The sequence below is a fragment of the Martes martes genome (assembly GCF_963455335.1).
Source record: "Martes martes genome assembly, chromosome: 5".
Taxonomy (NCBI): domain Eukaryota; kingdom Metazoa; phylum Chordata; class Mammalia; order Carnivora; family Mustelidae; genus Martes; species Martes martes.
In genome coordinates, this window is record NC_137892.1 from 72,442,264 (window position 1) to 72,469,757 (window position 27,494).

Genomic DNA, 27,494 nt, shown 5'->3' on the forward strand with positions numbered 1-27,494 from the left:
AGGGGAACCCTCGTACACTGCTGGTAGGAATGCAGGCTGGTGCAGTCACCCTGGAAAATAGCATGGAGGTTCCTCAGAAAGTTGAAAATAGGGCTACCCTACGACCCAGCAATCACACTACTGGGTATTTACCCTAAAGATACAAATGTAGTGATCCAAAGGGGCACGTGCACCCAAATGTTTATAGCAGCAATGTCCACAATAGCCAAACTATGTAAAGAACCTTGACTGTCCATCAGCAGATGAATGGATAAAGATGTGGTGTGTGTGTGTGTGTGTGTGTGTGTATGTATATGTATAATGGAATATTATGCAGCCATCAAAAGAAATGAAATTTTGCCATTTGCAATGACGTGGATGGAACTAGAGGGTATTATGCTGAGTGAAATAAGTCCCTCAGAGAAAGACAATTACCATATGATCTCCCTGATATGAGGAATTTGAGAGGCAAAGTGGGGGCTTGGGGGTAGGGAAGGAAAAAATGAAACAAGATGGGATCGGGAGACAAACCATAAGAGACTCTTAATCTCACTAAACAAACTGAGGGTTGCCGGGTGTAGGGGGATAGGGAGAGGGTGGTTGGGTTATGGACATTGGGGAGGATATGTGCTATGGTAAGTGCTGTCAAGTGTTTAAGCCTGATGATTCACAGACCTGTACCCCTGGGGCAAATAATACATTATATGTTAATAAAGAAAAATTGAAATAAAACTTAAAAATGGGGAGGATATGTGCTATAGTGAGTGCTGTGAAGTGTGTAAGCCTGACGATTCACAGACCTGTACCCCTGGAGCTAATAATTCATTATATGTTAATGAAAAAAATAGTTAATATATTTGGTTGGCTACCAGCTTCTAATAAGATAATAATTTCATGGCTTTATATTTATTTTCTTCCACGCATATACAAAGAATCTGAGTAACAGGTATTAGTGGTTCTCAAGGTCTCAAGGTGTGTTCTGCAGTCCTTGCAGGTGGGAATATGGGGGGGGGTGTCCCTGAGAGCATTTTAAGTTGTCTGTGAGGTTACAAGTACTTCATGATAATGGTATGATATTATTTACTTTTTTCACTTGGTCGACATTTGTACTGATGGTAAGAAGCAATGGTACATGAAATTGTTGCCTCCTTTGAACATGTCAAGGCAGGGGCACCGATCTAAGCAGTCATCATATTCTTCACTGCCACTGACTCATGCTAAAAATGTCAATTTCACTTTTTATTAAATCTCAATCACTGAATGATATGTGTGGCAAAGTATGCACACAGCACTTTTGCTGTATACTTAAGCACAAGGGCTGTCCAGAAGATTTGGTTGCTCAAACCAAAAGCACTGTGCAAGTGATTACATTGTGAGCTGAAATAGTTGCTTTTCTCATAGAATATTATTTTTACTTGAAAAGACAAGTGACAGACAAAAACTATGATTGATCAGACTAGAGTATCCAGCAGAAGTTCTCGCAAAATTATAACAAAGTCAGACTGTCACAAAGTCAGACTGTCACTTCGAGGAACTGATAGTATTTGTTACCAATGATAAAATTTCAGCTTTCAAATGAAAATTACAATTTTGAAAACTATATCTTCCACTGTGAGCTGGCCAGCTTCCTAATACTTCAAGCCATTTATGGTGGGGTAGATGATGATATAAAGGAATATGATGTGATATTATATAATGTAATGTGTCAACATCAGGAAGATCTGTATAACACAGTGTACTGCTATTTTCCAAGTAACCAATATTTGATATTAGAAAATCATGTATGTGTAAAAGATCCATTTAAAATCCATTTAAAAGATCCATTTAAAACCCAAGACAGACACATGGATTTTAATGTAACAGAATAAGAAAAGTACATTGATCATTTCATATTCTGCAATGCAATTCATCTTTAAACAACTACTTGTGAAACTTTGGTATGATATAAATATCAGAGCATATCAATAGACACTTTTTTTTAAATCCATGATCACTTTTAAAAAACTGTTAAATACTCCCATTTCTCCAACTACATATAAGTGAGAAGTGGGATTTTCTTTATCTTCTTCAACCAAAACAAAAATGTAACCTATCAAATGCAGAAGGAGATGTAAGAATCCAGCTATTTTCTGTTAAGTTACAATTTGTTTTGCACAAGTGTGAAACAATGCCACTCCTAGGATAGTTTTTATAAAAAACAAAACAGAAATCAAATATTGAAGAAGATATAGAGAAGATGGGACTCTTGTTCACCGCTGACAGGAATGTAAAATGGTACAAGTGCTATGGGAAACATAGTGGTTTCTCAAAAAATTTAATACATAATTACCATACGGATCCACTAATTCTAAGTATACCTGCCAAAGAACTGAAAGGAGAGATTCAAAAACAGATTTGTGCACATCTGTGATCATAGCAGTATTATTTAAAAAAGCCAAAAGATGGAAATCCAAATGACCATGGACAGGTGAATAAACAAACAAAATGTGGTATATTGATAACAATGGAATATTATTCAGCCTTAAAAAGGAAGAAAATTCTGACCTAAGTTACAACAGGGATGAACCTTCAAAACATGCTAACTCAAATAAGCCAGTCACAAAAAAATAAATGTTGCATGATTCCACTTGTATGAGGTACCTAATACAGTCAAAATCATAAAGACAGAAAGAATAGTGATCACCAGGGATGGGAAAGGACATAATGAGGAGTTACGGTTTGGGATGATGAATAAGAACTGGAGATGGGTAATGGTAATGGTAGTACAACTACGTGAATGTTCTTAATGTCACTGAATTGTGCACTTAAAAATAGTTAAAATGGCAAATTTTATGTTACGTGTATTTTACAACCATAAAAAAAAAACACAAAAACTGAAGGAAAAAAAAGAAACCAAAGGAGGAGTTTTGGAAAAGTTATTTTTCATTACAAATGTTATTTGTGCAGGTAATGAGTTTATTACATTTTTTTACATAAACTAATATTTTAAAAATCCCCCAATTTTCATTTCTAATATGGTAAATATGGAGAGTTATAACCAACATAAACAGAAGCTCTTGGGTCCTCAGTAATTTTTGCAAGGTAAAGTGGTCCTGAGACTAAAAAGTTTGAGAAGCGCTGTCTTGTACAAAATTTATTCTCTTCTCACACCTGCATTATGTATCTTCATTTGTCCCAACAAATAGCTGCACTTGAAGCTGTATCACTTGCAGCCTGCAGACTAAAAGGACAGTGTGAAATATGGTAAAAATCATCACATTAACTCTTTATATACTGTCTCTTGGATGCATCATAATTACAGGGATGGAGCAACACAAAGCTCCACACAGATAAGTGGTCACATACAATAGAAAACTGTCAAGAAGCTCAAATGTTGGACATTTTCCAAAGTAGTTCTATAAGTATCTAGCAAGAAACACATATTTCCTTCTTTTCTGTTGGATCGTCATTAGGATTTACAGTTCCAGGCTGGATTTGGGGATGGGGGTGGTAGAGGCATTGTTTCCGAAAACCACTCCATCTAGCGCATCCGTGCAAAGAATTTAATTCTCTCACCATCTTGCTACTGGTCTGTGGCAGAGGGGTGTGGCTTGGGAGCTAGGAAGCAATCCAAAACAGCAGCTGAGGCTGCCCCAAACCGCGTCCTAGCAAAATTTCCTCCATTTTGGGCCAAGTCAATTTGCCCCAGCAAGAGGCCTAATGTTTTATGGGGAAGAGGTAAATATAAAGGAAATTAGAGAGCATGGACGGAGATAAGCAGCAAAACCATAACGGTTTCACGTGCGTGTTTGTTAAACGATTTGTATGCTAATGATATGCGCGAGGGGCAAATTAGAATCGCTATTCCTGAGTGTACAGCTGCCGGCACTTTTAATAAGAGGTCTGCAGTTCTGGATGCGGGACAGAAGTCAAATGCTTTTCTTATCCGAACCATCTTTCTGCATTCATTTTGGGCCAGGCCTGCGACCAGTCTCGCGGACTGCAGCTGAGACACTCCCAAACAAAGGGAATGAATGTCCTCCCGAGGGAGCGGAGGAGGGAAAGGTGGCCCCAAGTGCCCGCGCCAGGTGTCCCTCAGGGTAGAGCATGCGGGCCACGGGGATTAAAGTCTCAGGGGCGTCGGAGGGGTGCGCTCGGGGAAGGCTGAGCACAGGCACACGGCACAGACCGCACCACGCCCGGCCCACAGTCAAGGTTAATCCGCGCACGGGAGGTACCTGTGGAGGCCTTGCACAGCCGAAAGGCACTGGGCGATCATGGGACGGCCGAGAGGCGGCTGCGGGCGCGTTGTCCTCCGGTTTCGGGTGGGAGAGCCGAGAGGCGGCCTAGCGGGAGGCAACAGCTGCAGCGGCGACCGGCCCTGTCCGCGCCCTCCCACGTGCGGCAGCCCCACGCCGGCGCCCACTTCGGCCCCGCCCCCCCGATTTGCGCCCCGCCCCGCGCGCCTTGCGCCGCCCGGGGGGGCGGTTCTGGCGAGACCCAGTGGCCGGGAGCCCAGCGCGCAGCCGGGTGGGCTGAGGGGCGGCGGCGGCCTAGGAGCCGGGGAAGTTTGGGCGACCGTGGGCAGTGCTGCCGTCCGGAGCCAGGTTGAAGCCGGAGGACCAGGGGGCGGGCGTACCGGCTTACGGACGCCCCCAGGCCCGCTGCCACTGTGTCGCGTCCTCTCGCCTGGTAAGGGGCTTCTGTTTGGGATGGGTGCGTCTCCCACCGCCCCAGCTGGGGCCTGCACCGCGCACCCGCAGCAAACCCCGTCTGGGCCAAAGCGAGGCCCGGGTACTGAAGGGAGGGAGAAGGAGGTCGATGTCCTCTGGGGAGAAGAAGGGGGAGAAGCCTGGAGGAGGTTGAATATCTTCGTTTTCCCTCTTTCTTTTTTTTTTTTTTTTTTCCCACCTTCTGCCCTGGACCCTTATTTAGCACTTGCAACCCCATGACCTAAAGACTGGGCTCGCCTTTAAAATAAGCCCAGAAATAATAAACATCCTGGCGGCGGGTACCACACCCTGGCTTTGGATTAGGGAACCTGGGGAACAGATGGATGATGCGATTTAGTGGAAATAAGCCATTAAGGCCGGCTGGCCCTGCGCCACTGTTTGGATGCGATAGTATTCCATGTGAATGAACATGACCGGGAGCTTCCAGCTTGTCCACGAGAGCACAGCTACCGCAGAGAGCGTTGGTCGGTGTGTAGTATCCATCGACTTAGGCAATGATTTTCCGACATGTCTTGTTTAAAAAAGAAATACCATTTTTATTAAGAATGGCATTCAGTGGTTGAACACCCTTTCATTAATGTATTTCCTCCTCAAATAACAGTCTAAGCCTACAAAAGTTGATGCAGGGTAAATTATACATACATTTTTAAAAAATCTAATGAAATAGAGGAAGATGGTCATTGTAGACGAGCTTCTGAGTCAGCAGTATGAAATCTCCCTGAACTTAGTACTGAGGCCTTTTGGGGATTTCTATATCTGTATCTATTCTCCTGTCCTGATCTTTATCTGTACTATACATGCTGTTAAGATACAGTGAGATATTCAGTGAGTGTCTGAGCTTGTGTTCTACATGTTTTGAGGACGATTTTACTTTTGCAGGTTTTAACATAATCTAATACTACTGGGTATAAGTGAAAATATGTAACACCTTACCATAACAATACTTTGTGTTGTCCTGACTCTTTAAAAACAAGAATGAGGTAATACAGGTTTTGTTTTTGCTTTTTACTTTCTGTGTTAATTTATAACCTTTTTATTTATAACCTTCCTGACCAATTCTTTAACATAACTTAGATCAATGTTTTCCTTTTTCTTATCAAGGAAAAGTGTTTAAGCTTTTAAAATGTCATCTATCAAGCACTTAGTTTATGCTGTTATTCGTTTCTTACGGGAACAAAGTCAAATGGATGCTTATACTTCAGATGAACAAGAAAGTTTGGAAGGTAGGCACCTGCTGTTCATGTTCATTTGTGTTATGATTGTAAACAAAGACTAAAATGACTGTAAGCCTGACTTTATGATCTATTATAACAAAATTAAAATATTTTATTGATCTTTCAAGAAGAGATTGTGTTTCCATTTTCTGAGGCTTGTTTTAATTGTTTTAATTAACAGCACAATATGAGGACAATTGTTCATTTATTGAACAACTGTTATGTGTCAGAACTATGCTGTTCATACTGTAGGGAATTTTTTCTGTACGATAACTGTTAAGTTAGTATTATCCTCACTTAACAGAAAATGAAATGAAACCAGATAGATTAGGTGACATAACACTGACAGTGAAATGTGGCCAAGTTGAGATTTAAATCCTGGTTTTTACTCTGAAGATCTTGTCTCTTCCTAATAGGAAAGCATCTCGTTTAGAATCAATACCTGAAAATACCTTAGTCATCATAAAAGCAGTATGTAAAAGTGTAATAATTGCATCACAATTAAGCTCTGACAACTTTCTATTTGGGGATTTGAAAACGAGAGGATTTCACTGTTTGTGTGAGCTTTAAATATTAGACTTGGTAATCTCTGAAGTTGAACAGGACTTGGATGATAGCATCACGTGTTTCCCTGAACACCATCTTTTCTGCTTCACATTTATGCATTATAAATTTTAAATTCAGTATAACCCTAAAAAAAGGTAGAATTCTCCAGAGAGGCTTATGGAGGTTCAATGAGTGTAGCTTCCTTGTGGCCTAAAGACTATTAGGCCATTATTGCAATGAGACAGTACGTTTGGGAGAATTTAATAGATATCATACAATTTGATTTTGCCATCTTGAAATTATTTTTCCTATAAAGGGGATACCTCTATTAATTTCAATAAGCACTTCCATTGTGAAGTGCTTTTGATAAGCACTTCCATTGCTTTTAAGAGGTGGGAATGAAAATTGGGCATTTGCTCTAAATCTGCTTGCAATCTGGTAAGACACTGTCTTTCCAGGTGGCAGTGAGAGGAGCAGGTGACACACAGTTGGAGAACATTGCAGTTGGTTCATTTCATATTAAGATCTTTTTGTCCTCCTTAGTGGTTAAACTATGTGAAGGTAAAGGTGACTGGTTATCTAAAGAAAACATTGGTTATGGTTGTCGAGTAGCAAACAGATAAATACAATCATTTAATAGAAGATTTTTTTTTCTAATCAAAGGCAGTGTAATACATATTTCTAAGGACCAGAAAGAAAATTGAGGTTTTTTTTTAAAAAATCAAGTTGTTATGTCCTATTTTTAGGATGGCCTTCAGCCAAAAATATGTGCCTTCAGCTGTTTGTTATATATGGCAGCCAGAAATGGTGCCAATTGTTTTTGACCGACCCCTATTTTTGACTCTGTGAGTCTAATTTAATTGAGTATGAAATCATGTGAAGTCTGCCCACCTTCTAGACATTTAAAAAAGCCCTAGAAGAGGAGCCTCAGTTCTTGTACGAGCCTTACCATAGTGGTAAGTTTTTACAGTCTTATCAGCTTTGAGCTTTTTCATCAGAAAATGTCACCCACTCCTAATTGTTGTCATCTACTGACATCTGTGTCAGTAGATGTCAGTAGCTGTGCTCCTGCTCCCTATCACTCTCTCTAGTACTAATCTGTCTGAATTTTTGGCAATTGCAATGACCTCATAGGTGTTTCTTTCAGTTCTCTCAGCACTCTGTTCCTTGACCTGCTTGTCCTCCAGTGATCTCAACCACTGAGCAGCATGGCCATACCCTAGATTAGTGGTTCTGAACTCAAGGTGGTTTTGTTTGGGGATATTCTTGACTGTCACCACTGAGTGGCTGGTATTACTGGCATCAAGTGGGTAGAGGCCATGGATACTGCTAAACATCCTATAATGCACTGTATGGCCTCCAAGAACAAAGTCCAAACTGTCAGTAGTGCCAAGGGTGAGGAACTGTTCCCTGGACCTTCTCATTTTTGAAACTGCATTCTCTCCATCATCTCTATTGTAAACATTTCACATCCTGACCAGCACTGCCTGTCTTTGCAGCTCACTCCCTCTAGAATCCCTACCCCAATAATTCTTTAACCCTATGAGTATCTCTAGTCTATTGATCCCTTACCCTTCACACCCTCTTCCATGGTTCATCATTATGTTCATGCCCTTGTGTATCTCTCCCTTTCTTGCAAAACCTGACCTTTTTTAAATTCAACTCTCCACCAGCTCTGTGTTCATATCCATGTGACTATGTATAGATGGAGCAAACCATACAACTTTGCCAATTGGTTCCTCTTTGAATTCATGACCATGAGCCTCAAGTGGACGTTTAATGCTGTCTGGCAATCATACTGTCTCTTCCAAGTTCATGCATAGTTTTGTTCTCCTAGACCACTACTTTATCACTTTTTCTCCTGTCTTCTCAAACCCTCAAATGACCTCCCCTGTACGCACTTTTAGTTGCTGACCTTGCTTCCTACTCCACCAAGAAAATTCAAGTAATAAGAAGACAACTGCCACAGACTCCCCCTGCCCCATCTATCCGCACACCAGCATCTATACCCTCACACACTCAGCCTGCCTGCCCATATATGGTAATAGTATGCCATGGACTAAATATTTGTGTTTTCTTGAAATTCGTATGTTGAAACCTAACCCATTGTGATGGTATTAGGAGGTGGGGTCTTCATGATCAGGGTTAGTGCTCTTCTAAGAGACCCCAGAAAGCTCCTTTGCTCCTTCTACCATGTGAGGACACAGTGAAGAGATGCAGCCTGGGAACCAGAAAGCAGGTCTTCACTAGACACTGAATTTGCTAGCCTCCAGAACTATAAGAAATGAATTTCTGTTGTTTATAAGCCACCTAGTCTATGGTGTTCTGTTAGAGCAACCCAAACAGACGAAGACACCGTAGATGAACTATCCACTGTCTTTTCTAAATGAAACCTGTTGACACATGGGATCTGATTCTATCCTGTCTCACCTCCTCTGAGTTATCGCTCGAGTTATTGTACCCTTCTTGTCTTATATCAGCAAACTTCCCTCTGTTTTAGATCATTTATATCAGAATATACTTTTCATTATTTCTCCCTTCTTAAAAAAGCAAAAACAACAGCTAATTACCCTTGCCATATTACCCTACTACTTCCGAACTACTGCCTACTCTGATTGTCTTCCTGGAAAGATTGTCTTCCTGATTGTCTTTTCCTGGAAAACTGAAAGAATTGTATATACTTGCTTTTTAAAATTCCTCTCCTATTCTTTTTTTTTTTTTAAAGCTTTTATTTATTTATTTGACAGAGAGAGAAATCACAAGTAGGCAGAGAGACAGGCAGAGAGAGAGGAGAAGCAGGCTCCCTGCTGAGCAGAGAGCCCGATGTAGGGCTCCATCCCAGGACCCTGAGATCATGACCTGAGCTGAAGGCAGAGGCTTAACCCACTGAGCCACCCAGGCACCCCCCTCTCCTATTCTTTTTTAAACCCATTCCAGTTAGGCCTTAGCCTCAGTCTTTCTGCCTATACTGTTCTCATCAAGGTCATCAGTGATTTCTGGATTCTTTAGTTCAGTGGTCTGTTCTCAGTCTCCATCTTCCTTACTAGCTGCCGTTGATAAAGCTGATGATCTCCCTCATCTCGCCCACACCCCCCGGCCACTGCCGTACACTTGATTCGGTTGGCTTTCAGGCTACCTCCTCACACTTAGTTTTCTCCTTATCTCATTGTTTGCTCCGTCTGTCTCCTTTACTAGTTTCTCTTCTTTTCCCTGACCTGAAGTGTCCAGGGTCCAGTGCTTGAACTTCTTCTCTTCACTATCTATACTCAGTTTTTTGATGCTATCGTTCCATTTCTTGACATTCAACCAAGACTTTCCTTCTGAACTGCAGATTTTTATATCCAACTGCCTACTAGATATCTCCACTTCTATGTCTAATAGGCATTTCAAACTGAACATTTCCAAGACTGAACTCCTGATCCTCCCACCCAAAATCTGTTCCCTATCTTAGTTGATGGCAACTCTCTCTTTTCAGTTGCTTAGGCCCAAAACTTGGGCAGCATTCTGGAGTCTTCTCTTTCTCTCATATTCTGCATTTAATCATTTAGTAAATCCTGTTGGCTGTACGTTCAAAATATATCTAGAGTCTTACCATTTCCTCCCACCTCCACTGATGTCACCCTGGGTAGAGTTAAGGGTTTTTCATCTGTTTTAATGTAGTGGCCTCTGACTGGTCTGTCTGCTTCTGTTCTTGCAGCTTTGTTGAATATTCCCAACACAGCCACCAGTGATCTTTTAAGACAGAGTGTGTCAGGGGCACCTGGGTGGCACAGTCAGTAGTGCATGCAACTCTTGATTTTGGGGTTGTAAGTTCAAGCCCCATGTTGGGTGAAGAGATTACTTACAAATAAAATCTTTAAAAAAATTTTTTTTTAAAGATTTTATTTATTTATTTGACAGACAGATCACAAGTAGGCAGAGAGGCAGGCAGAGAGAGAAGGGAGGAAGCAGGCTCCCCGCTGAGCAGAGAGCCCGATGCGGGGCTCAATCCCAGGACGTTGGGATCATGACCTGAGCCGAAGGCAGCGGCTCCAACCCACTGAGCCACCCAGGCGCCCTCTTTAAAAATTTTTTAAAAAGTAAAACAGAGTATGTCAGATTCTGTCATTTCTCCACTCAAAATCTTGCAGTGACTCCTCATGTTACTTAGTCATGTTTTAAAGAATTCATATAATTTGGCCTTCTGTGATGTGTTGTTCACTGACTCTTTGCCTTTCTCATTTGACTTGAGCCAAATTAGCTTCCTAACTCTGAGTACACTACCTCTTCTTTCCTAAGAGCTTCTGCTGTAGTTGTTTTTTGCTGCTTAGATTGTTACTACTTCAGAAAATGGTAATACCTTCATTGTCTTTGAGTCTTTGTAGGATCTCTTTTCTGAATGAGGCCTATACTGGGTGCTCTTGTGTCTGTAGCCTGCTTCCCTGCTCTGCTCTCCACACTTGGATCTCTTTACCCTCCTCTACTTTTTATTGCTTATGGCCTACCTCTCCACCCCTGCCCCAAAATGTCAGCCCCAAGAGGTCAGGGGTCTTTTCTGTTTTATTCACTGTATGATATATCTGAAGCATATAGAAAAGTGCCTGACACAGTAGGTGCTCAATAAGTATTTGTTGAATTGAATTGATGAATTGAGTCGGGTGATCCTGGGCCTATCACTCAGTTGGTCTGTATCTTAACTTCTCAGTCTGTTAGATGAAGCCGTCTGCTTCCTCTTCATCTGATAGATTCGTCGAGAGAATCAGAATCAGGGAAGGCAGGTAGCTAACGTATGGCAGCTTTTGAAATGGGATATGGTAGTGTTAAATAGAACTCTTCATTTGTCCTGCTCCTCATCAGTAACAAATGCACAATTGTTTGTTGTTAAAGTAGAACAATAATTATATACGGTATTTGTTTATATTTGTATGACTTATTCCTGACTATGACCTCCTGAAAGGAGGACTGAATGTAATAATCCTTGCTTCATAAATGAATCTTGAAGTAAAAGATAAATTATTGCACTTAGGTTATTTGATTTTTTTTTTTTGACTGGATGGAAAATGGTAATGAGGTAATCCTGAATTTTTGTCAGACCCTCACCCCCATCCCAACTACTGCCTACTGTTTTTGTGTTCCTTTTTCTGGAAAACTCTTTGAAAGAGCTGTCTATACTTGCCTTTTCTGATTCCTCTCCTATTCTTTTTTGAATCCATTCCAGTTGGGCCTTTGCCTCAATCTCTACAACCAAATCATCATCAAGGCTAAACACTTTGGCAATAGGGTTTGCCTATCAAACAATTCTCTTTACTTATATAGGGAATCTAGCATAGTCAAAATCTTAGAATCAGGGAGTAGAGTGACAGTTGCCAACACTGGGGAAGGAGAAAATAGGTGATGGTCAAAGGGTACAAAGTTTCTGTTATGCAAGGTATTTAAATTCTGGGAACTTACTAGTCTGCCCAGTGCCTATCACTGTGTTCTGTACTTAAAGTTTGGTAAGAAGGTAGATCTTAGGTTAAGTGTTCTTACTACATATGTATGCATGATAATAACAATGGTGAGAGGAAACTTTGGGAGGCAATGAATATGTCTCTGGCCTTGACGGTGGTAATGATTTCATGGGTGTATACTTATCCACAAACTCATGGAGTTACAGACGTTATATATAAACAGCTTTTTGCATGTCAACCATACTTCAGTAAAGTGGTTTGAAAAAACACACACCAAATAATTGTGTTTAAGACAAAGCAGATACCTCCTTTAATGATATTTAATTGTGTCTAGTATGTACCAGATCTGTGTTTTAAGATTAGTGACAGCAGAGATAAAGGAGCTGGACTGAATTGCCTCAACAGGATAGAGCATAAAAATCCCTCAGGTTACCACATGGACTTTTCACCTGTCAGTGTGTAGCAGTAAAGTTACATACTCTGGGTTTTGGTTAAGGGCTTGATTGTGTACCATCCCTCTTTCCCGTGTCTGTGCATTAATGTTTTGGAGGAGAGAAGTGCTTTTCTCTACAGATTGTATTGTTGTTATTTCCTCTGTAATTAAACTATTACTTCCAATGTAAACATAGAAGTAGATTAAATTTATTGAACACCTATTATTTGCCAGATACGTTAATGTCAGAGATGAGTCAGATACAGTCCTTATCTATAGAGACCTTCTAATGTGGGAGACAGACATTTAAACATACGAAATGTAGTATGAGAAGTTCAATAATAGAAACAGGTACCAGCGACGTGGCACAGTAAAGGCAATGACAAGTCTGATCAGGAAGGAAAGATACTGATCAAGAATAAATATATACACATAAATACACACATACATTTACCATTATTATTATTGTTATTGTTTACATTGACTGTCATCATGGCAATGGGAGCCTGTTTCCTTGTGGCTGAGTGTTTTTAATGCTGGTATGGACTGAAGTTCAAGAACAAGTGCTTGGCAAGAAAAGAAATTGAGAGAATGAGAAAGGGCAAACAATGGATTATGTTCTATGTAATAGACACTCAGACTTCTTGTACTTGGTAACTTGTTGCTTATTCTCCCTTTTCTAAGGACAGTTGTTCTCTGGATAGAGAAAGTAGTATTTTCATTTCTTTTATGACAGAGGTATTTTTCTCAGGACCACAGTTAATACATAGTGTATCTTTTAAAAACTCATATACAAATATAAGTGAATCTATAATAAATCTGAAAAAGGATGATGAATACTGTATGATCTCTCTCATATATGGAAGCTCATAAACAAACCAAGCACAAAGAAGAGATCAGTGGTTGTTCGAGGTGAGGAGTGGGGTGAGAGAAGTGAATGAATTGTTTTTGTGTTGTTTTTAGTTTAAGTATATTGAGTGCAGATAATAATAAAACTCATCCACAAATATAAGTGGATCTCCTCCACATTGTCTGGAAGTACACTGAACATTTGGGCTACATTCTCATTTCGGGAGCCAGGAGAGAATTCCTTTTCAAAGGAGAGCATCCCCAAGATGAAAAGCTGCCACCATTTCCTTCTGTGAGTACTTGTAGAAACAACAGGATATCTTTCTTCCCTGTAATTGCCCTCGTTTGGACCGCTTGTCTGTTTAGATCACTTAGGTAGGAACCCTCCTTGATCAGAGGGGTCATTTCCTTTACTCTGTTATGTAGCTGGTACATATTTCTATTAGTGAACTTGTTATGCTGTATTACATGCATTTAACTGTCTCCCACATTAGACTGTCTCTGTGAGGATAAGCCTTGTGTTTTATTCTTTCTAATGTCTAACCCATTCTCAGCAGTCCTACCAGACTTTTAGTTCTAAACACAAATCCAGTTATATTATTCTCCATTACTGAATTGTTTAATGGCTCTCTACTTGCCCACAGTGTAAAGTGCACATTCTTTAAGAACGTTATGTAAGGTACCTTGTCATCCAACAACAGACTTGCTTTCTAGCATAATCTCCCACCATATCTCTCCACTCCGTCTGTACCCTGGCCATATCAGTTATCTTGCCATACACCAAATGCAGACGACACACCTTTCACTGTTTAACATGCCGTGTATTTTTGTGTTTGTCAGCCTTCTTCTCTTAAACGTAAGCTTCATCACATGGATAGCGATTTTTCTCTTCTGATTAACTGCTGTATTTACACCATCTTAGGAAAGCACCTTGCACATAGTAGGTGGTTGGGGTAAATTTGCAGGCATGAATGAATTTTTTTAAAGTCCACCTATCTTCACATAAGTAAATATACCAGCCAGAGTTTGTTTCTGTTACTCTTTTTGGTCAGGTTGAGAATTCTGTTTCTCACATTGAAAAAGAAGACTTTTTTGTTCGTTTTATTCAAGGTGGTTAATCAGATATTGGCAGAGAGGAGTCTGTTGTTGTTAATGACATGCTTCAATAAGAATATGATGTAATGGCTATATTGAGAAATTATATTCTAGGTAACATTTTTCCTTAAGTAAGGAAGAAGAAATCAAGTTGTCTTCCCTTAGCAGCTGGTCTATAAACAGAAATCTCTATGTAGCTGAACCATTTAGTTTTTCCTTATGTTCTGTGATCATAAATACTGAATTACCACAGATTGCACAGAGTGCAGATTTCTACCAGAAAAAAAGGTCGTTTCTTTTTTTAGGTTGCTAATTTTTTTTTCACTATTCAAATTTATCTCAAGTTGCAATTCAGTGCTTGGAGACAGTTTTTAAAATCAGCCCAGAAGATACCCATCTAGCAGTTTCACAGCCTTTGACAGAAATGTTCACCAACTCCTTCTGTAAGGTAAGCTGTCACTGTTTTCTCATTAGTATCTGATTTAAGTATGACTACAATAATGATGTTGGGTTGTTAATATTTGAGGGGCTAGACTTTAGGTTAACTAACTTCTTTCTAGGTGTAAGGTATGTAGTCCACATGGAGATGATTTGGGACCTAAAATATAACTTGTAATGTGCTTTAGGTTTCCATATTAGTAGCTGTTCACATCCTTTCACCTTCTTTTGTATTTAATGATATGTCTTAGTTGCTTTTTAAGTCCTTTTTAGTCTCTGAGCATTTTTAGATTTCTGACATGGAATACAAGTTAAAAACAAAATTTTCCTGTTTACAAAGCAACTATGTAGAAATAGATTCATTAGGAATTGAATCATCATTTTGAAGCAGAATTCATAAAATTTGACCATTGATAGGGCTATTTAAGACAGGGGAAGTTTCAGGGTCACTGTGCAAAAGTAATGCCAAATAATAAGTTTTCTGATATCCCTGCTCCCAGTTTATAATGGTCTCTGGTTTATGGCCTTTTCAGGGAACATGGACCATAACATTGCCTGAAAAAAAATTTTTTTAAAGACAGTTTTATTTATTGAGTGATTGATTTGTAGAGAGACAGTATAAGCAGGGAGCAGTGAGGGGTAGAAGGAGAGGGAAAGAGAAAATCTTTTTTTTTTTTTTTTTTTTGGGAAAGAGAAAATCTTAAGTAGGCTCCATGCCAAGTGCAGAGCCTGATGTGGGGCTCAATCTCACAACTCTGAGGTCATGACCTGAGCCGAAATCAAGAGTCTGACATTTTACCAACTGAGCCACCCACGCATCCCTTTAGCTGTCTGAAAAATCTTAAGGTTACTGATTTTAGGGCCCCAGGGTGACCTCCCATGAGTTTTTTCATTACATTTTGGTGCCTCGTGAACTCCTTTTGTTGTTCTAGTTCTGTATTCAAGCTTGGGTAGGGAACGAGGAACTCAGGGGAGAAGCCGATGCATGTAGTGTATACTTCAGCCTGGCAGGGACATTGCTGATACTAACACATTGGCTGCTTCTAGAACTTGTTGGAAGAGGTTCTGAGAATTGCAGTGAAGATTGCAAATTGGCAGTATTATCTTCCATCTTTCTATACTTGGAAAAAAGAACAATGTGGTTATCAGACAGATCAATACTAATTACATGACAAAGATGTAAGGAGATAGTGACATGTCTGTGTGCCCCCCATCAGAGAATTCCCCTTTGCTCTGCTTTGGTTGCTGTGATTGTCTGGGCTTCTGGCCTCCTTAGGGAACCCCATTGCAGTGGCTGGATATGCCCATGGTTGAAGCTGACTTTATTTAAGTCCTAGATGCCCAAGAGGCTTGTGCTTGAGACAACACTTGGATTTGCTCATTCCTTAGCTCCTGTCATTATTCACCTCATACTAAAGAGATCAGACTTTTTTTTTTTTTTTTTTTTTTTTTTTTTACTTCCCAGGAGGCTCAAATTGACTTTTGCACTCTGTTTAAATAGGGCTCTGTTTTCTTTCTCTCACACTGTTTCCCTTTGATTATATTTAATTAATTGTAAAATTTTTTTTACTTACTATTTTTAAAATATAATTTCTTGGCACTGGCTGCATTGTGTATCTGCACAGTGTTATTTGTGGTATCGATCGTTTGTTATTCCTATTTAACAGCAGCAACTTTATCACATATGTGTTTGTTAGCAGGGTACCTCAAAGAGAGTCTAAAACTTGCCTAAAGCAGCATCAAAATTGTTATAATTAAAGAAATTATGTCTCTATTTCACCATAAAAAAGAATGAAATTTTGCCATTTGCAACAGCATGGATGGAACTATAGGGTATTATGCTAAGCGAAACAAGTCAGAGAAAGACAGATACCATATGATTTCACTCATATGTGGAATTTAAGAAACATGCAAAGAGCAAAGGGTAAAAAAAAAGAGAGAGAAAGAGAGAGAGACAAACCAAGAAACAGACTTCACTACAGAGAACAAACTGAGGGTTACCAAAGGGGTGGAAGGTGGGGGGATGGGTGAAACAGGTGATGGGGATTAAAGAGGACACTTGCGGTGAGTACCAGGTAATGTATGGAATTATTGAATCATTATATTGTACACCTGAAACTAAAATAATACTGTATGTTAACTAACTGGAATTAAAAACTTGAGAAAAAAAGAAATTATTTGTCTCACTAAGTGTCCTTTGTTGTTACGTTGATCATTTTAGTTTTAGGAGTTAAGTTTCTATACTAAATGGATTCATTCCTTTTCTATAAAGTAGATAACCCTCATCCCTACATTATGGGCTGCTCAAATGTATTCAATGAATATGAGAATTAGTTTTCAAAGATATAAAACTGTGACAATTTCATTAAAATAATTCAGAAGGACTTTAAAGGCAGAATGGATTAGAGTCCATTTATCAATATGCCATTTTTTGTGACTCAAAAAAGCCACTTTTTCCCCATGCATTAACTGCCCAGGCTTGTTAGAAGATGTGACATAGAAGAAAACCTGACAGCAAGTACTGCGGGGCAGTCCTGTGTCCTTGAACTACACTTATATCCTATGACCATAGTCAGTTTTAAGTAGTGACCTCTAGTTACAAGGATTCCCGATTCGATTCTGTATTTTTTATTCCATTTTATTCTGATACTTTATGTTTAGAAAAACTGATTAGTAGAGAAAGATTACAAAAAATAAGAACAACTCATGTACTTGATGAATGATTTTATACTTGTGAAAATTTGTGTATAATTAGGGAAGTATGTTTGAACGTTGGAGTTATCAAGTTCCTTGAAACTTTAGACAAGACAAAGAACCTGGTGGGTATATTCTAAATGTAGTACATAGGCACATTAGCTACAAGTTATGTTTTCTTGAAAACTATAGCTTTACTCACAAACTTCAGAGTCAAATGTAAAAGCAGCACAATTTTGAAAAGATCTTTCGAAAATGGAAAATTGCATTATGTTCCCGGTGCCACTCAAGATGTTTCTGCTTGCACCTTTGGTTTGAATCTTATGAATGCAAAGGAGGTTTGAAGATGGTAGTAGCTACTGAAAACAGGAAATTTACATTATTTTTTTATTTTATGATGAAATTAATATGTCCACTGTTTTAAAAAATTTGGTCAATATGGAATGATATAGAGAAGAGACTGAAAATTTTACCTCCTTTTGTGTTAGACCTTTCCTGTCTTTGTTTTTTAGCCTGTGTGCATGTATATGTGTGTGTACACGTATTTAAGTAATAGGATCATATTATCAGTGCTGCTTTTTGTTAACTGTGAATTTGACTTGGTAGGGTATCTCCTTAGATATTAAACATGTTTCAAGATTTTCACTGATATTAAAAAATCTCTTGAATATATTTCTGTTCCTATTCTTTGTATATTGGTTATCTATTTATTTTACCAGAATTTAATAGAATTTATTAGAAATTTCAGGAAAAACAAATCTTTACAACTATACCTAATACCTAATTTGGATAACAAAATATCCTGTTTTTATTTTTAAATATAATGAATTTATTTTCAGCAGCATGTTCATTTAAAACAACAAAGCATTTCCATTCACTAAAAATGTATTTGTCAGTAAATTCACAATAAACTTGTAGCATAAATGTAAATAGTCGATTTATCTCCATTACCCATGTTATAATTTACCTTTATTTTATGGTTATAGTATTTTAAGTATATTGGTTACTTATATTTGTTCTGCATGAAGTAGGATTTTTTGATCTAGGAAAAGCAAATAAAAAACTTTGATTCACAGTAGCCCATTATCTTCTAGATAAATTCTGCATAGTCATTTTTCTAATAAAATTATGTGAGAGGACTATTCACCTATTTCTTTCTAGTCTTTTTATTTACAAGTTAAATTTCATCACATGTAATTGCAGATGAGTTACTATAATACAGGTTATTCATTATTACTTACGGTTCTGTGGGATGACTCTTTTTTATGTAGCTAAATGGAAATACATTGATTTTTATTTAATTTCAGAATGACATTTTGCCTCTCTCAAACTCAGTGCCTGAAGATGTGGGAAAAGCTGACCAATTAAAAGATGAAGGTGAGAATTTCATAAAGAAATTACTTATTTAGTAAAACTTTCTGAAACTCTGGAGAAAATGACTCTGTCAGTTGATAAGATTCTGGTTTACACTGCCAAGCCTGGATTGTCATGAGACCACATGGTATTTGTGAAACAGAAATAAATGTGATAGGGAAAAATCCTAGAAACATAGAATGGCTTGTGAGCAATATAGTTATGTCTTGTTCCAAGAGAAGCAGATCTGTCGTGAATAAGACCTGGAAAACAAGTCACTTAAGGGGAGATTACTTATAACTGAATTTGCTATGTGTACTCCAGGATACCAGATTCTTTTTTATGTTTAAAGAGATGAAAATAATTTTCAGTATTTTAACTCTTGTATATATTTACTGTTTTCGATTTCTTTGAAATTTGTTAATGCGTGTAGATGGCATGTAAATATTAGCTAGCACATTTAATTACTATATTACTACATCTTCTAATAGTGGCTCTTGAAGCAGTCTTGGTACTAATAAACAAGTCACTGTTGAGGATCTGTGTTCAATTTTTCTATCATGTCATTTATGTTAAGCTATAGAGGAGAGTCAGGTCAGGCATACAAGATTTATACTAAGAAGCTGGAGGGAAGTTTTGATATTAGCAGTGAATGAGAGCCAAGAAATTCCATGTCCTATAGGCAGAGAGTTTTAGGGATTATGCCATGTTCCGAAGCTATACAAAATTGGTTCAGAACCATTTTTCTGGACTTTTCCTAACATCGAAAAAGGATGTTTACTTATAAAAAAAACAAAACAAAAAAACCAACAGTTGATGTCTAAAATGGCAGATATGGGAGAGAGCTTTTCCTATTTCTTGGGCCTTATCTTCTCTATTAAATTTATAAATACATACATATATCATTGCGTTCAATGGCCACATAGTGTTCCATGGTACTGTAAGACCATGATTTACTTACCTAGATGGATAATTTTGTAATCCTAAATAATATTATCTTAATGTCTTTGCCTGCATTTTTACTACTGTGATTATTGTCATAGGATTACATTATAAAGTTCTGTATTTCCAAATACATGGCTTTCGATTTTCCATTTCCTATTTTCTCTAAGAAATGATAGTACTACAGTGACTTAAAATTTTAGAATTATGTCTTTCATAGATTACATGCAAAAGTAAGCAACAACCAAGGGGCACCTGGGTGGCTCAGTCAGTTAAGCCTTTCGCTCAGATCATGATCCTGGGGTCCTGAGAGTGAGCTCCATGTCTGGTTCCCTGCTCAGTGGAGAGTCTGCTTTTACTTTCCCCCCTGCAGGGCCCCCTGCCCCTGCTCATGCTCTCTCTCTCTCTCAAATAAATAAATACAATCTTTAATAAAAAATTAAGCAACAATAAAAAAATTAAGCAACAACCAGATCCTTGTTGTCATTTGAGTCAAGAGTACTCCCCCCCAAGAATTTGAATTTAAGCTATCCAGATAGAAATGCATTTTCCGTATATTTAGTTTCTAATTGAAACAATTTAACCTGTTGTTGTTTTTTTTCTTGCTTAGAGTTTTGTAGTGTCTGAGATCAATGAGGATGATATTAAATAGATGGCAAATTGAAATTTAATTTTTGTCCATCATGTTTACTCCCTCTGCAGGAGATTGTGTTCCCCACACAGTTTGCTATGATATAGTGAATGTTGGTAAGAGGAGGATTAGGAGTCATTTACTGTTCCAGCATGGGTAACTGAACTACTCTTGCTTTCGCCTTTAACCAAAAGCTTTTATTCTTTGTTTTCCTTAAGACATATCATATCTAAGACACATTACACACAAAGTTAAAGCTATTTTATTTTATTTTATTGAGACATTGTACCCGGGGGGAGGGGGAGGGAGGGGGAGGGAAGTGGGAAGGAGGTGAGAGGGAAGGGCAGAGGGAGAGAGAGAATCTCAAGCAGACTCCACACCCAGTGCAGAGCCCCACAAGGCCATTGTAGATTGTCAAGCATAAGGTTATTCCGGGCTGTGTGTTATACTTACCTGTGTTAATCAAGGCTTCTAGTCAGCTAGTACCTTCCCGAAAGGTTGCTTTCAAATATTTTTGTGTTTGGTTTCTGAAAAGCTGCAATAAGCTCAGACAAAACCAAGATGGTTTCATTTCTGTCATTTCCTCACACATCACAAAAGTCTAGGCATATCTTATAGGTCATCTTGATAATTAAAGGAGACAACTTTATAGGAGAGGACCACGAAAGCATAAATTGCTATACAATGTTCATTTATATTTATCTTTACAAATTTCTTCATCTGTGTCCTGAATATTTGTATGTTAGATGTTTTGTAACTTTAGGCTCATTGTTACTATACATAAGTGTATATGGACATATAGTATGTAGACATTTGATGTGGTGGTGGTTTACAGGAAAAGACATACAGTAGATTTGAATAATATTAGTAATAATGATAATAACAGTGCCACCCTCCTAGTGAACGATCTGTCACAACTGTTAATTCAGGAAAGAATGGGTGAGCCCTGGTGCTGCTAGGGCCAGCTGCTTTGTCCTTGGGAACCCCAAAGGAACTGGACAGTCAGAGGCACAGCTCCTGGCTGGTTTTGCCAACACTGTCATGAACAAACTCAGATACACTCTTGCGGAAGTAGCCAATAACTCAAGAGAGGAAGGTTTGGAAAAGAGAAAGGTGGAACTTATTTCTGGTACCGGCTGCCGAGGGAGGTGGCAGCTCAAGCCTTAACAACCCACCTATCTGCCCGCAAGGTGAACCCCTGGAGTTTTACAGGGAGAGATTTAGGGGAGTAGGTGCCAGAGAGCAGGCAGGGAGTGCATGATCATGGCTGCGGATTAGTATGTTTTCAGCATGTGATCATGGACAGGGAAGGGTACCTATGGTGTGTGGTCTTTTAGGCATTCTCTTACTATCGGTGCTTTTCTGGCCTGGCAGTGGGAATGTTCTGGTCATTGCCCAACATCTTCATCGTTGCCTCAAGATAGCGTGGCAAGAAATAAGCACAGTGGATTTTAGTTAGAGCATGAGTTAAGTGGTCGTGTCTATTTCTGGTTTTAACTTTTGGGGTCACTGTGGCGCCAGAGGACTCCCTAAGAACCCAAGATGAAAAGGCCCAAGAGCAAAAAGAAAATCCACATAACCCAGAAAATTCCTTTGCACAGGATAAAAAAAACTATTTAAGTACCTAGGCTCATGTAGTTAATATTATCTTGCTCTGTCATAAAAACTATATAATCCTCTTAGCTTCCTTAGAGTTTTTATAGTTGTTACTTTTAGGGGGTGGGGATCTAAATTAATTTTTTTTAAACAGCTTTATTGCGGGTTGCCTTGGTGGCACAGTTGGTTGAGCATCCGAATTTTTGTTTCGGCTCAGGTCATGATCTCAGGGTCTTGGGATCAAGCCCTGCCTTAGCTCTGCTCTCACGGGGGGAGTCTGCTTGAGATTCTCTCTCCCTCTGTGTGTCCCTCCTCCCACTTGCTCTTTCTCTATTTAAAATAAATAAGTCTAAAAAAAAAACAACCCACCAGCTTTATTGAGCTATAATTTGCATACCATACAGTTTACTTCTTTAAAGTGTACAGATTTGGGCGCCTGGGTGGCTCAGTCGGTTAAGCAACTGCCTTCAGCTCAGGTCATGATCCCAGAGTCCTGGGATAGTGTCCCGCATTGGGCTCCCAACTCCAGAGGGAGTCTGCTTCTCCCTCTCACCTTCTCCTTGCTCATGCTTTCTCTCACTGTCTCTCTCTCAAATAAATAAAATCTTTTAAATAAATAAATAAATAAAGTGTACAGATTGATTGGTTTTGTAGTATATTCGTGGAGCTGTGCAACCATTACCACAATTATAGAACATTTTTATTACCCTAGAAAGAAACCATGTAGCTATTAGTGGAATCACTGTTTTTGTTTGTGTTTGTTTTTTTAAGAGAGTGCATGTGTGCCTGTGTAGGCATGAGTTGGGGCAGAGGGAGAGCAAGAGAGAAAATTCTAAGCAGTCTCCATGCTCAGTGCAGAGCCCCATGTGGAACTCGATCCCACACCCTGAGATCATGACCTGAGTGGAGATCGAGTCAGATGTCTAGCCAATTGAGCCACCCAGGTGTCTCTAGTGGTCACTCCTTATATGCATTTCTGATTCTTAATGTGCAGTAACTTTTCATATGATTTTATTTATTTATTTATTTGAGATGTGGGGAGGGGCAGAGAGAGAATTTTAGACATTGAGCCTGATGCAGGGGCTCGATTTCAATCTCCATCTCATAGCCTGAGATAGTGACCTGAGCCAAAATCAAGAGTCAGACTTAACAGACTAAACCTTCCAGATGCCCCATTTTTGCATGATTTTAGATGCTTTTGTCTACCTGTGTTTCCTTTAATCTTCCTGTTCCTGTTCCTTGTAAAGTTGTACTGTCCTCCTCCTATGAAGTAGCTAATGATCTGTTAAAAGACCAAGCTAATAGGAGAACTTCTGGTTTATTGGAATTTGGAAGGAATAATACAGACCTTTGTGATGTAAATCTTTCCTCTTAACCAGTGTTTTAAAATTTAGATTTTGAACAGTGGTTATTAATCAGTGAGCAGGACACATTCCATTTCAGGGAATACAGAAGATAGCCACAGGAAATCCCTTATTTTACTGGCTAGTTGTTACTCCAGCTAAATTATTTCCATATATATCTGCAGAGGCCCTTCTTGAAAACTAGTACCCTATGGGGTAGCCCTGGTACTTGAAATTCTTTGTAGAAATTCATGTCCACCTATCCCCTTTTAAAAATCTATCTCTGGAAGGGGTAGTGCATAAAAATATTATCTGCCAATAACATATTAACATGATTAATTTTACCAGTTTACCCACACAGCAGAGTTCTGAGGGCTTGACTGTTTAGCAGGTGTGTGTTTTGACAGGGAGGACTGGAAGAGGGATCCAGATTGAGATGATGATTGAGAAGGGTGTTGTATCTGGAATGGGGTGGGCAGCTCTAAAGAGAAGAGACAGATGAAGATAAGGAAGGTAAGAAGAGATTAGATGTCACCTAGATATTCATAATTATTGCATTAACTCACTGAAGCCTAGATTTCATAAGGTATGCAAACATTAATTGTTTTACGACTTTGCATTGTTAACAATCATTCAAACACACTGATGAATGAGGAGTGTGAACTGTATAGTACAATATAACTTTTACCTCTTAATGCCATTGAAAAAACATGTTGAGGGGGCGTCTCTTGGCTCAGTTGGTAGAACATACGGCTCTTTTTTTTTTTTTTAAGATTTTATTTATTTATTTGATTGGGGGAGAGAGAGAGATCACAAGTAGGCAGAGAGGCAGGCAGAGAGAGAATGGGAAGCAGGCTCCCCGGTAAGCAGAGATGCGGGGCTCAATCCCAGGAACCTGAGATCATGACTTGGGCTGAAGGCAGAGGCTTAACGCACTGAGTCACCCAGGTGCCCCAAACATGTGGCTCTTGATCTTGGGAGCCTGAGTTTTCAAGTCCCACATCGTGGGTAGAGTTTACTTAAAAAATAAAAAAAAGAAAAATCATCTTGTTGACCTTCATATTCTTGTAGTTTCTGTGATTCAGATTTATCTTTCAGACTTTCTATTTTTTGTGTATATTGTAGTTACTGTACATATTGATTATTTCAGGCAATAACCACATGAAAGAGGAAAATTATGCTGCCGCCGTGGATTGTTACACACAGGCAATAGACCTGGATCCAAATAATGCGGTTTATTATTGCAACAGGTAAACTAGCACTATTGTGGCAGGCTTGAAGTTCTTAAACTGTCATTTACATTAATAGCTCTGAAGGAGAACTGTAAAGTTCATTTTGAAAATTTTGAAAGTTCAGAAATGTATAAAGAAGGAAAAATAAAACCTCATAAAATTACCGCTTAGAGCTAATCACCGTTACTCACCTCTTGGCATATTTGGTTTAATGTGAGTATAATCAATTTCCGATTCATTGGTATTCAGTAGCCATGTCATAAACATGGCCTTAATTTGTTGAAACTCTTCATAAATGGATATAAATCAGTCTATTTTTACCTCTTCATTTTTTTCATATTTCCAGCACCTATCATTGTGGCTGGCAAAAAGCACTCATTATTTTTTTTTAAATGGATAAGTGTACCTTAATTTATTTTATTTTATTATTATTATTTTTAATGTACCTTAATTTTACATGACTGCTGACCTACCGGACAACTTTGAGGTGGTTCATTTTTTTTTCAATGTGATGAAGCTGTAGTGAACAACTTTATTGCTCAAATTATTTTCTGAAATTTAGATTTTCTGGACTTTGGATTTTATCCTTGGACCTGCTTTCATTTGGTTTAACAGGAACTGGTTAAAAAAATATTGTTGATGCTATTTGCAAATTTGTTCAAATTTCTTTGAAAAATTTTGCGAACTGATTTCCTTCCCTAGGAGTGTATGAGTGTATCTGTTTTTGCCATATCCTTTTCAGCACTAAGTACCTGAGTTATCATTTATTATTGTTTATTTAATATTACTTTTATTTTATTTTATTTTATTTTTTTAATATTACTTTTATTTTAATAGTAATTGTTCTAATTTATATTTACTTACTGGTGAGGTTGGACATTTTTCAGATGTTGGGCGTTTGTGGGTTTTTTTCTTTAAATTCTCTTTGTACCTGTGCCAGGCTTTAGCCTGTTTGAACTCATAGTTCTTTTTTCCCTTTTCTGCCCTTTTTGACAGAGGGTCTGGCCTTTATAGGTTGCATTTCCCAGGCTCCTTTGTCACCTGGGTATTGTCTGGGTTCAGCCACAGAAGATACTGGCAGGAGATTGGAGGGCAGAGGTGGAGAGAAGTTGGGGTATTCCTTTCCCTCTTTTTACAACAGGGTGTTTATCCAGCACGGGCTGCTTCCCCTTCTTATCTCTAGACCCCACCCAACACACCTGCTATGGGTCCAGCTTTTGCCAGGTGATGTTGGGTTTTGGACTCTGCACTTTGTCCTCTGTCTTAGGGATGGTAATGGCTTCCTGTTGTTCCTCATCTCTGGGTTGCTGCACAATGATGCCTATTGGCATCTCAGCTCTTCTATTAACTATGTAGTGAATTCCCTGAGCTAAATTAATCTGTTTTATATGTTAAAGTTCCAGTAGTACTTCTGCAGTGATAGAAATGTTCTGTTTCTGCCTTCTTCAATACAGTAACCACTAGCCAGAATGGCTTTTGACCACTTACAGTGTAGCTAGTGCAATTGAGAAAGTAAATTTTTAGTGTTTAATCGATTGAAGAGCAATTTAAATTAATTGAATTGCAACAGCCACATGTAGCTTGTGGCTGCTGTCCTTTATGGCGTAGCTGTATATTAAAGATATAATCCATTTGTCCTAATTGCACAGCTTATTGTTTGCCTTTTAATGTTTTTATATGTAAAACTTTTAAGTATTGGTGTAGGCAAGTTTGTTTTTCCTTTCTTTTGAATATTCTTCTGATGCTTTTAATCTTAAAGCTCTCCCCATTTGTGGACTTGACAAATAACTTTTCTTATTTTTCCTTCACATTTATTTATTTATTTAAAAGATTTTATTTATTTATTTATTTATTTATTTATTTGACAGAGAGAGAGAGAGAGAGGGAGAGGGAGAGACAGTGAGAGAGGGAACACAAGCAGAGGGAGTGGGAGAGGGAGAAGCAGGCTTCCCGCTGAGCAGGGAGCCCGATGTAGGGCTCTATCCCAGGACCCTGGGACCATCACCAGACCTGAAGGCAGACGCCCAATGACTGAGCCACCCAGGTGGCCCTTTCCCTTCACATTTAAATTTTCTCATTTCAAGTGTGTTTGGTGAATGTTATCTGGAACTTTTCATGACAGAATATAAAAATTGCCTTATATTATATAGTAAGTTCTTAGATTTGGGAGAGATTATCTTTCATTGAGTTACCATATCGTGTTTAGGTTATTCATACCCTTGTGAGGTCATCCCTTCTCCCTCGCCTTTTCTTTTCTTTTTTTAAAAATTATTTTGTATTAATATATAATGTATTACTTGTACCCCTTGGTACAGGTCTGTGAATCATCAGTCTTAGACAATTCACAGCTCTCACCATCTGCACATACCCTCCCCAATGTCCATGACCCAGCTACCCTCTCCCCCGCCTTTTCTTTAAAAAATCTTCCTTGTTTTGACACTGAATTTGTTTTCCCAAAACCCCTGTAGCTAATCTCAGTTGACAGTTCTTATTTTTATTCTTGAGGGCAATTACAGAATGATCCTTCTTTTTCATAATAATACCTTACACTTTGAAGTTTGTTATCCTGTTCACTTGAGTTCTTTTCTCCACATTATATGTTCGCAGCTTCTTCAGTTACACCTCAGATAATATAGTTTTATGTTCTGCACTTTTGCTCTAAATTTGTTCCAGTTTACCTGTATGTGTAGTTTCCAGGAATTTACATGGAATTTCTGGAATTTGCCTAACCACAACAGTCTCGTAGGGCTCTCATTTAACCTACTTCTAGATAACATAGTTATATATTTGCATTTTGTAGCATTATTTATTAAATTCATATTTTGCTTTTGGCTTATTAAAGTGTCTCTGTTTCACACATTCTCTTTATTTTGTCATTCAATCGTATTTTCATTTGACAAATTCTTGCCAAACACCTGCTGTGTACCATTGCTGTCACTGGAGGTATAGTTGGTTTTCTGTACTCAAATGCAGAATCTTTTATTTTATCCCTATGGACTTTTATCTTG

General features: G+C 38.6%; 2 protein-coding genes across 2 annotated transcripts in view; one reads left to right on the plus strand and one right to left on the minus strand.

The window, feature by feature from the left end:
• NLN (neurolysin) overlaps window positions 1–4,395 on the minus strand; it is a 95,891-nt gene extending 91,496 nt beyond the window's left edge. The window contains exon 1 of the mRNA XM_080804236.1: window positions 4,197–4,395. Coding sequence (XP_080660362.1) covers window positions 4,197–4,237 — 41 coding nt within the window. The 5' untranslated portion in view covers window positions 4,238–4,395. The remainder of the gene's footprint in view (window positions 1–4,196) is intronic.
• Window positions 4,396–4,460: 65 nt separating this feature from the next.
• Window positions 4,461–27,494, plus strand: part of SGTB (small glutamine rich tetratricopeptide repeat co-chaperone beta) — a 43,974-nt gene continuing 20,940 nt past the window's right edge. The window contains exons 1-5 of the mRNA XM_080804241.1: window positions 4,461–4,650; window positions 5,793–5,914; window positions 14,602–14,705; window positions 18,697–18,766; window positions 24,405–24,504. Of these exons, the coding sequence (XP_080660367.1) occupies window positions 5,815–5,914; window positions 14,602–14,705; window positions 18,697–18,766; window positions 24,405–24,504 (374 nt within the window). The 5' untranslated portion in view covers window positions 4,461–4,650; window positions 5,793–5,814. The remainder of the gene's footprint in view (window positions 4,651–5,792; window positions 5,915–14,601; window positions 14,706–18,696; window positions 18,767–24,404; window positions 24,505–27,494) is intronic.